This window comes from Perna viridis, chromosome 8 (assembly GCF_037379345.1).
Source record: "Perna viridis isolate PV_CMFRI_1.1 ecotype Kerala chromosome 8, ASM3737934v1, whole genome shotgun sequence".
Taxonomy (NCBI): Eukaryota; Metazoa; Mollusca; class Bivalvia; order Mytilida; family Mytilidae; genus Perna; species Perna viridis.
This window is the reverse complement of record NC_142452.1, coordinates 24,292,884-24,303,460: the sequence shown is the minus strand read 5'-3', so window position 1 is coordinate 24,303,460 and position 10,577 is coordinate 24,292,884. Positions and strand designations below refer to the sequence as shown.

The 10,577-nt window shown below is 35.8% G+C and overlaps 2 protein-coding genes across 2 annotated transcripts; both read right to left on the bottom strand.

Annotated features, from left to right (window-relative positions):
* Positions 1-6,959: 6,959 nt before the first annotated feature.
* LOC148609899 (uncharacterized) lies at positions 6,960-7,955 on the bottom strand. Its single transcript, XM_088543160.1, has one exon. It carries the CDS (start codon positions 7,953-7,955, stop codon positions 6,960-6,962), a length of 996 nt encoding a protein of 331 aa, XP_088399286.1.
* A 616-nt stretch (positions 7,956-8,571) lies between these two features.
* On the bottom strand, positions 8,572-10,212 carry LOC148609898 (uncharacterized). The gene has a single exon (XM_088543159.1). The coding sequence runs from the start codon at positions 10,210-10,212 to the stop codon at positions 8,572-8,574; it is 1,641 nt and encodes a 546-aa protein (XP_088399285.1).
* Between the last annotated feature and the right edge of the window lie 365 nt (positions 10,213-10,577).

Genomic DNA, 10,577 nt, shown 5'->3' with positions numbered 1-10,577 from the left:
ATTGTGACAAAAGTGGCGAAATTAAAGTCCTTTATTTCTTCGGCAATTTTGAACATTTTTGTATAAAAGTTCTTACCAATTACATATAAATTATCTTATATACAGTTTCTGTGCTTCTCGAATATTCCGATCTCCTATCTGTAAAAAGGCGGGAAAAATATTTCTTTCCAGAAACAAAACTTCAAATGATTAAGCAATTTTTTGAAAAGGTTTTTTTAAAAAGATAACATTGTTCTCCGCAATATCCATTGATTTCATGAAAACACAGGAAACAGTAAACTGTATTTTTCCAATGTTAAAAGCACGGTATTCTCTTGGATGTTGATTGCAAATTGTAGTATCAAAATGACTTTTCCCAGAGTTACCTTTGGATGGAAAAGACTTTCACTTTATCCATGTATGATTAAGGGTACTTCTAAATCGGTTTTCGAAATGAATGAAGAAAGTATACTTGTAAAATGTTACCAAAAATAAGGTATGTCAGAAGTGGGATTCGAACCCACGCCTGGAGAACCAGACTGCGACCTGAACGCAGCGCCTTATTTTTTTTATCATTTATTAAAATTATAATACATACAATACAATAAAAACGGAATCGGACAATCCCCGAAATCCGCTATCACAGTGCTAAATATTAAATACTATAATGTGGAGTTAATCTTGTACACCTGTGAGGGATTCCATCATTGATGTAATTAATCCAATGTCTTTATTTACTTGTATAGTATTGAATGTTGGGTGCAGAAGTTATCAGTGCCGTCTATTGGTTTCATCGTATATAAAAAGTAATACGGAACCAATAGAAGATCCTGTCTATATGCATGCACTATCCAGGGGAGATCACAACTGTGGTCTCATTAAAGTCATAATTACTTAAGTTATTCTTCTTTGTATACTCATACTGAACCATAGCAGCGAGCAATTTTATATAATTTATATAATTTTATATAATTTTATAATCCGGAACCAATAGAAGACCCATAATTACTTAAGTTATTCTTCTTTGTATACTGAACCATAGCAACGGGCAGTTTTGACTTGTACTGTCACCCTGATTCTAAGAAGTTTTGGGGTGTTATCATTAGTCACCTTTTTTAATATGTATATATGACTAAAACCCTTTAGAATTCTTTCAGGTGTTATTATTAGTCACCCTCATAAAGTTACATATGGTACCGTTACATCTTACTCGTAAATTTAATGTGTATACACGGCTAACTTAAATACTCTTTAATATATTTAAGGGTGTTATCATTAGTCACCCTGCTGCAAATGTAAATAATAGATGGAAAACCTCATTTGTACTGTGTTTAAAATATTACAACACACCATTGAAAATATTTCATATGTTCTAAATAACATCGAAATTAATAGTTTTGAAGCCCACTCTTAATATGGATTAACCACAAAGGAGTTACACAACACCGCAAGCCAAACCAACAAAAGTCATTTTCACATGTTATGGCCCGAAATAAACTACAGATAGAATTTTCGATGTTTTCACAGCCTTATGTAATCATTCGTGACCACATTTGCATAAGTATCATTGCATTCATTCAATTGGTTAGAGAGAAAATAGATATAATCTACAGTCCCAAAGTAACTATTAACGTCATTTCTATGTGTTCATACCATTCATGTACGTGTATGTGTAAATTGTAAAGTTATCCATTTTGTTTACTGTACACTGTGTAGATAAAAGACAACGACTACCAATCTACTAAATGCAACAAAGTATATCACCATCGGCCCGCACCAGACTTAGTCGAACCTAACGATAGGTGGCAAGCGCCTCTCTACCGAACAGTAAATAAGTAAATTCCGTGCAGGGCAACGACTAATGTACCAACTAAAATTTAAATAATTAGAACCCCAAAACTGCCAGACTGAAGTCTACCTCCCCAGTAGCTACAGAAATAAAACTACCTTATCATTCTGTATTTTCAATAGTGTGTTGTTTCGTAAAAAATATTTTTCAAAAAACCTCATTTGATTTTTCATCTTATAAAATGAATATGCGTACTACATACTTCTGCATTGTGTACTTAAATAAACGTAAAGTATCCAAGTTTTTACCTTTAAAAACGAGAATATTCCTGACTTTAAAAATGCACAATCTAGCAATACTTAATAAAAAGTTCGAAAAATGAACATTTACTATTTTGGAAGACCTCAAATAGCCAAAATATATCAGTTCGTCATAATTGATCATGTTTACAATATCAGGTGGGACATTAATAAATATGTTATGTAATAAATCTTTCAGGTAATCATGTACTGATTTTAATTTCGTACAAAAAATAAACAGGTGTGCTAAATCCTCAGTACAATACCCGCACGCTTTACATGTATTGGTATCTACCTGACTAAATTTAGACAGTTTATCAAGTGTGAAAATTGCTCTATTAACCAGCCTATAATTCAAACAATGAAGATCTGGACAAAGTCCCACCTGATTGGCTACTGAGTACACTTGTCTAAAATTGATCTATGGAAATTTCGCCGCCCACTTTAACTCAGAGGTCGGTTTTTCAAAGAAAGTAGACATGAAGAGTTTGTATATTTGTTTTGTTACAGCCGTTAATAATGGAATTTCTGCATTATTTTCAAAGCAAAGCATTATTTGTGGGACGCAATTAGCACTGACCGGATTGTTATGTCGGAGCAATATTTTCCATTCGTCAGGAATACAACGCAATATCTTGTTAAAAGCGGATTCGATTGTGTATGGTTTTTCGTCCGGAAATCTACGATGAATAATTTCTACTATCGCATCAGAAGTGAAAAATCCAGGAATGAATTCATAACACACATCCTTAATTTGAATCAAACCGGCTTGTGCAAAGTCGTCAAAAAGAAGCTTCTTACCGTTGTGTGTTATTTTCGGGTTACAAAATATCGGATTACTGTAGGCATGTTGAACTTCGATTTGAAATTTCAACTTGGATTTTATTCTGTAAAAAGCTGCAAACATCTCCTGATAATAAAGAGGCAACCTTTTCAGCTGAGCAGAATTCAAAAATGTGTACACAATATTCTGCTTAAGATTCATGTGATCAATTTTGAAAATAAAATAATCTAGTGTTACTTTCCAAATGGATGTACAATCAGGATCTAAATATTTCCGGAGAAATTTTATCCGGAATGCTTGCATCTTTATAAAAATATCAGGGATATTTAACCCACCGGAAATTTTTTCACCAACTATTTTTAGTTTGATATTTCACTAAATGCGCTTTGTTTTGCCACAGAAACTTCATGACGGCTACTCGAAGTTCATTTTTTACATATTCCGGTAGTGGATAAACTGTGAGAGTATAGTAAAACCGTGATATAATTAACGATGTCAAAACCGTGGCTCGACCGGGTATGTTAAATTTCGTTTTAGCCAGAAAAATAAAATAGTTTTTATTTTCTTAAGCTTGTCTCTCCAGTTGAGGTCGTCACGCGCATTTCGGTTTATACCAACGTAAATGCCTAGCACTTTTGTAACATCTTCACATCTTTGTATTTCTAATTTATTTAGCTCGTTATCAGATAAATTTCCGGACCCGAGACACATAATTTCTGATTTTTGCTTGTTGATTTTCGCACCGGACGCATCACTATAAAGTTTCAAAACATCGAAAACTTAATCTATCGAGTTTTTGTCACTTGCGAAAATATTCGTGTCATCTGCGTGTTGAAATATTCGCGCTTCTCTTTCAGATTTCGGAATTGTTACTCCTCGTATAGTTTGATTTTTTGCTATGGCTTGTCCTAGTGGTTCTGCGGCGAAAACGTACAATAACGCGGAAAGCGGACATCCTTGTTTTATAGAATTTTTAAGCTTAACATACTTGGTCAAGAAGCCATTACATTTGACACTACTGTTAACATTTTTGTAAAATATTTTAATCCACTCTATAAATTTTGGACCAAAGCCAAATTTCTGTAAAACAAGAAAAAGGTAATCATGATCAACTTCATCAAAGGCTTTCTCTTGGTCTACTTTTATCAGATATGCTTCTAAATTATCGTTTTCAATTATTTCTATCAGATCTCGAATACTCGAAGTCGTATCAGCAATATCACGACCTAAAATACAACACGTTTGGCTATTCGATATTAATTTAGGCAGAACGAATTTTAGTCGGTTCGACATGATGCGAGCCATTATTTTGTAATCAACGCATAATAAAGAAATCGGTCTGAAATTCTTTAATGAATTTTTATAGATTAAGGTTATAACCCCATGTCTTATTGATCTAGTCATAATCTGCTCTTCTTGAATAATACTAAATATTTTCATAAAAATATTTTCAAACAAATGATAAAACCTGCAAAAAAATTCCGCAGTTAAACCATCCGGACCCGGCGATTTATTTTTTGTCATACTAAATAGTGCCGTTTTAATTTCGTCGCAAGTAAAATCAGCTTCTAAATTTTTCATATCATTTTCCGGAACTTTTTTGGTAATAAAATCTAAAATCTCATGTGCGCTATTCTTGTTAATGTGCGTACAGGAATACAACTCCTCATAAAAGGACCTCACTTCTTCTAAAATTTGTTCAGTTGTATTTACAATGATACCTTCTTTTGTTTTCAACTCTTTGATAGCATTACTTTTTTGCTTATATTTTTCAAGCTCTAAAAAATACTTAGAATTTGTATCACCTTCAATAGCCCAGTGAGCTTTAGAGCGTAATATAGCTCCTTTGCAGATTATGTCCTCGTGACTTTTAAGTTTTAATTTAATTTCTTCAAATTTATTTATATCAACCTCTTCATCATTTGCCACAGCAAGAGAGAACTTTTCGAATTCTCTTTGAATTTTAAAATATTCCGATCTTTCGGCACGCTTTTTATCTTTTGAAACTACTTTAGATAGTTGTTTAATCTTAAATTTTAAATTATCATACCAAATCAGTGGCTCGTCATCATATTGTCTACACTGTTTTTCAGTTTCTATTAATTTCTCAATTTTTAAAACAAACTCTTCATCATTTAACAGTGTGTTATTAAACACCCATAATCCTGGACCTCTCTCAACTTCACAAAATTCTATATTTAAAACTACTAAAGAATGATCACTGAAAGTGCTGTGTTTATGATAAATATTTTTGACAAAAACAGAAAAAGATTTTGGAATAAAGATGAAGTCAATCCTACTCTGAATGAGAATATTTTGAACCACTCGGCGCCAAGAGTACACTCGAGCATTTGGATTCCTTGAGCGCCATACATCATAAAGGTTGAAATTGTCACAAAATTTACTAATAGATTTATAAGCTTTGTCTACAGTGTGTTGTGATCTGCCACACCTATCAAGTGTTGACATAGATGTATTCAAATCCCCCAACAGAATGACATTTTCGGGGTCAGATAAATTATCTAATATGCTGTCAAAAAACTTGCTCCTCTCAAGGACTAAATTAGGAGCACAACAATGTCAAAAACTTTGTCATCCTGGTGAAGCTGTATTTGAATACACCTACCATCGAAACCCTGTATATATTTTACTTCATTTTCTATTTTTTTGCTTATTAAAAAGGCTACACCTTGTCTGTGAATATCACTACATGAATGAAATATTTGACAACTCCAGAACTTAGACAAATTATCAATTAAATCTTCTGACCAAAAAGTTTCTTGTAACCCTACAACATCATAATAATTTTCAGAACAGTAAGTACATAACTGCTGAAATTTTGACAAGTCTCGAAGACCATTTACATTGAAAGAAACAATACTTATCATCTGAAAGATAATAATAAATTGAAAAAGATTGAATCGGATGAATTTGATTCTGTTAATTTGTTTCTTGGATCCTTTCTTATCTTTTTCAATTCATCTTTCGAAAACTTTGGACCATTCACCAATCTTTTGCGGCGAATTTTCACCATATTCACAGCCAACTCGTCATCAGTCACCTCAGTATCACTATTTATACCAGAGGGGGCAGACTTAGTGTGATGAGGAGGGGATTGTAAAGTAGAGGGGGAGGGCTAGTTGATTTTTCATTACTTTTTTAACAGGTAAATCAACAAAAGAGTTATTGTCTAATTGTTCCGTCTGATTTCCACCAGAGGCCATCAGGTATAGTTCCTCGTCAGATTGTCCATTATCATCACTATTTTCTCCAGATTTATGTGTATCATCATGATTGTTATCATTTATGCTCTCATCATGTTCATTTGTAACAGGATCATCACCTTTTTCTCTACCATTAGCAACATCAACATCATCATCTTTGATATCATCATACTCATCATCACTGCCTATCTCATCTTTTTCGACATTCTCATCAGTGTCGATCTCCTCATTATCATAATTGTTTTGGGATTCATGTGTGTCATCGGCCAACTGGGGCACTTACATATCGTCACATGCAGATTACACTTACTACATGGAGGAGTGTTACAAAATCGGGCTAAGTGCCCAAGCCTTAAACACTTGAAACATCTGTTTTCTGGACACTTCGAAAACACATGATCGGTTTCAAAGCATTTGGTACAAACTTTTCTCTGATTATCGTGTGTCACACGAATATACTCAAACGAGTTAACACCTGTTGGTAATTTCATCGTGTAAGGGAGGCTTTTAATTTCATTGTTGAATTTCACCACAACATACCTCGTGCCATTTTCCACTTGAGTGCCTGGGTGAACGTTTCGTTTCATCGATGACTTCACTTCAAGGCCAAGATTAACTAATTTATCTGTTATTTCCGAGTCTGCAACGTAGTGCGAAACATTGAAGAAACTAAAAACATTTTGCTCGGAAAAAATCTGTTTGGGTTTAAAAGATTTATAATGTACTGGGACACCACATTCCCCGCCTAATTTTGATTTCAAAATTACTACATTTCGATAAAATATATCAAATCAGTTTCAAAAATGTTTCAAAATAAACAAATTCACCAAATATAAACCCACAATATGTACAAAACACTTTTTCACAATTCCACACTTTTCGGTTTAACTCTTATCTGACATCAAGAACACAAGTTTTGTGATGGGTCTTATGTAGTTCGTAGCTTTGCCATCTCGAATGATCCGCACTGATACCTTTCGGACTAGTCCTTCAGATTTATTCGGAAACACTTCATCTACTATTCCTGTTGGCCATTGGCTCCTGTGTACGTTATCCTCAATCATCAGCACTACATCGCCTTGTTGTAGATTACGCTCCTCAGAATTCCATTTTCGCCTACGTTGAAGACTTTGTAAATACTGACAGTTCCATCGCTTCCAAAACTGATTAGCAAGAACTTGAACTTGCCTCGAAGTTGATCTGTAGATGTCTTTGATGCTCAATTGTTCAAAAGTTTCGATACTTTCTGCATCAATGTCGTTGTGGTTGACTTTCTGAGTGAGCAAAACGTTCGGCGTGAGAACTGTTGGTTCCATAGGATCACTTGAAACTGGTACAAGTGGGCGACTGTTTACGATACAGTATATCTCCGCCATGAGAGTGCACAAAACTTCATGTGTCAATTGTTTGAGATTTTGATCCATCAACATTGAATCTAAAATTCTCCTAGTCAAACCTATCATCCCTTCTACAGCTCCATTCATGTGTGACGCACACGGTGGACTAAATCTCCACACAATTCGTTTCTCTTGCAAGAAATCTTCTATCGGTTGATCTTGCACATTTATTGCTTGAATGTTCATTTCATTGACCGCTACTATAAAGTTTGTGCCATGATCTGATCGGAATTCTGACACTGGTCCTCTTAGCGCAACGAACCGACGTAGGGCATTAATGAAAGACGCCGATGACATATCCTCTAGAACTGCAATGTGTATTGCACGTGTCACAAGGCAGGAGAAGATCACAGCCCATCTTTTAGCCTGTGCTAGGCCTCCGCGGGTTCGTCTTGAAACGATGTTCCACGGACCAAAACAGTCAACTGAAACACATGTAAATGGTGGCGTTGGCGTAATTCTATCTGTTGGAAGATCTGCCATTTTCTGTTGACTAACTTTACCTCTGAGTTTCTTACATTGAATACACTTATACAAGATTGAGTTTATGAGTCTTTTTCCTCCTGTTATCCAGTATCCATTTGATCGAATGGATCCTGCTGTTATGTGTCTACCCTGATGATATACATGATTGTGGAAGTGTCTTACAATCAAAGTGCCAAAATGACTTTTGCCCGGTATGATTATCGGTGTTTTCTCGCCTGTTTCTAGTTTTGACTGACGTAATCGACCTGCAACACACATAAATCAATGATACTGCTATCCTTCCGTAGCGGTCTATCGTTCTTATGAGAATCAAGTTCTCTGTCAAAAAATTCCTCCTGTACTGCTTTTATGATAAAAGCTTCAGATTCATTCATGAAGCCTACCTTGCTTCGATTTTCTACCGTCGCATGTTTTCTTTGATAGTGTTTTGAAAGTCTCTGTTTTAAGACAGTTATCGCATTCACTAATCTATTCCAAGAAGAAAACCTTTCAAATCTGGATGTTCCTATCGAAGACTTGATCAATGTCTTCTTAACCTGAACTTGTGGCATTATTTCTTTATCGCTTTCTGGTTCTACAATGTCGAACGAATCAGGACATTGTTCTTGAGAGTCTACAAATATATTTGTCCTGACAACCAAACAGTCTGTTTCAAACGACTTGAGTCTAATGGTTTAGTTCCATGATCTGCAGGATTAAACTGTGTTGATACAAAATGCCACTGATGCTTAGTGGACACCTTCAAAATTCTATCAACCCTATTGCTCACATATACGTAGAAACGTCGGGTTTCATTGTAGAGATAGCCTAAAACTACCTGACTGTCTGTATAAAAATGTGTTTGACTTGGCTCTAGTTTTAGTTGTCTTTGAATGAAGCATGCAATTTCTGTCGCAAGAAGAGCAGCACATAGCTCTAACCTAGGTATCGTATGTCCATGATTCGGAGCCAGTTTGGATTTACCCATGATGAATCCAAATTTCGACTTCTTGTTTTCTATTACTCGGATGTACGCTACTGCTGAGATAGCCTCCTTGGACGCATCTGCGAAAACATGTAACTCACAGTTCTGCTGATCAAATGCCAACTCAGTATATGATCTCGAGATTTCAATGTCCTGTAAGTCTTTCAGCGATGACTTCCATTCTTGCCATTTGGACAATAACTCATTCGGAAGGGGGTTGTCCCATTGCAAAGAGCTATCCTGAATTGCTTGTCTTAAAATGAGTCTACCACTAAGAACTACTGGTGCGGCGAAGCCGAGAGGATCGAATATTTCGTTGATCACTGATAGAAGTCCTCTTTTTGTGTATGGTTTGTCATCGAACGATAGTCTGAATGTAAAAATGTCTTTGATGACATCCCAAGTGAGTCCAAGACTTCTTTGCAGAAAAGAAGCGTCCTTGTCAAAGTCCATTTCCTTTACTCCATCCGCGATATCTTCAGATGAAAAGTTTCTCAATACCTCACCACTGTTCGATATTATCTTATGTAGCCTAATTTTACCGCCCTGTATTAGCCTTTGTTGTGTCGAACTGATCAAATCACCAATTTCCTCTGTGTTTTCAGCAGAAACCAGCGCATCGTCAACATAAAAGTTCTCACGAATGAAATGACAAACATCGTCACATGTGGTGTCTTTGTGATTACAAACTGCCTTTCGCAAGCCAAATGTTGAAACGGCTGGGGACGGTGAATTCCCGAAAACATGAACCTTCATTCTAAATTCCTTCAGAGGTTTATCAATATTATTGTCCTCGAACCAGATGAATCTCAAAAAGTCTCTATGTTCTGAATTTACCTCAAAATTGAAAAACATCTGTTCTACGTCCGCAGTTGCTGCATACTTTCCTTTGCGGAATTTTATCAGAACACCAACCAAATTGTTCGTTAGATCCGGTCCTTTGAGCAATACATCATTTAAACAGATGACTTCATGTTGAGCCGAGGAGTCAAATACTACTCTGATTTTAGAGGGTTTTTTAGCATTGTAAACACCAAATATTGGCAAATACCATACTTCCTGACCTTCCTGTAGATGGGGTGCTTTTTCCACGTGATCATTCTCAAAGAATTTCCTCATGAATTCTATGAAATGTCCTTGTTTCATTTTGTCTCTTTTGAGATTTGGTGCTAGATTTTCAGCTCTCTGTTTCGCTTGAGCGTAGTTGTTAGGTAAGGCTTGACGATCCTTCTTAAACGGAAGTGGAGCACTTAACTTTCCATTTTCCGCCTTTACGAATTCCTTTTCCATTGTCGCAAGAAATTCTCTGTCTTCCTGAGAAAGACCTGTTGAATCATCTTCCGGAGTACGTTGAAAGATCTGACTTGACGTTTCATTTCCGATATTGTCCTTTACCTTGAAATTGTATTCACAAGGTTCAAAATGAGATTCTCTTCCATTTGCTAAAATTGCAGTCTTATTCTATTGGAGACGTGTGTACTAGTCCCAAACATGACTCGCCTATTATCGCCCATCCTAGTCTCAATGTTTGTCCGTAGGACTCGTTATCTCCACCGATCCTTTGATCCATGACATGATGTGCTGGCATCATGTCACGGCCTATCAGAAGCAGGATATCTGCCTGTGCATCTATCTCCGGAATGAATCCTTCTAGG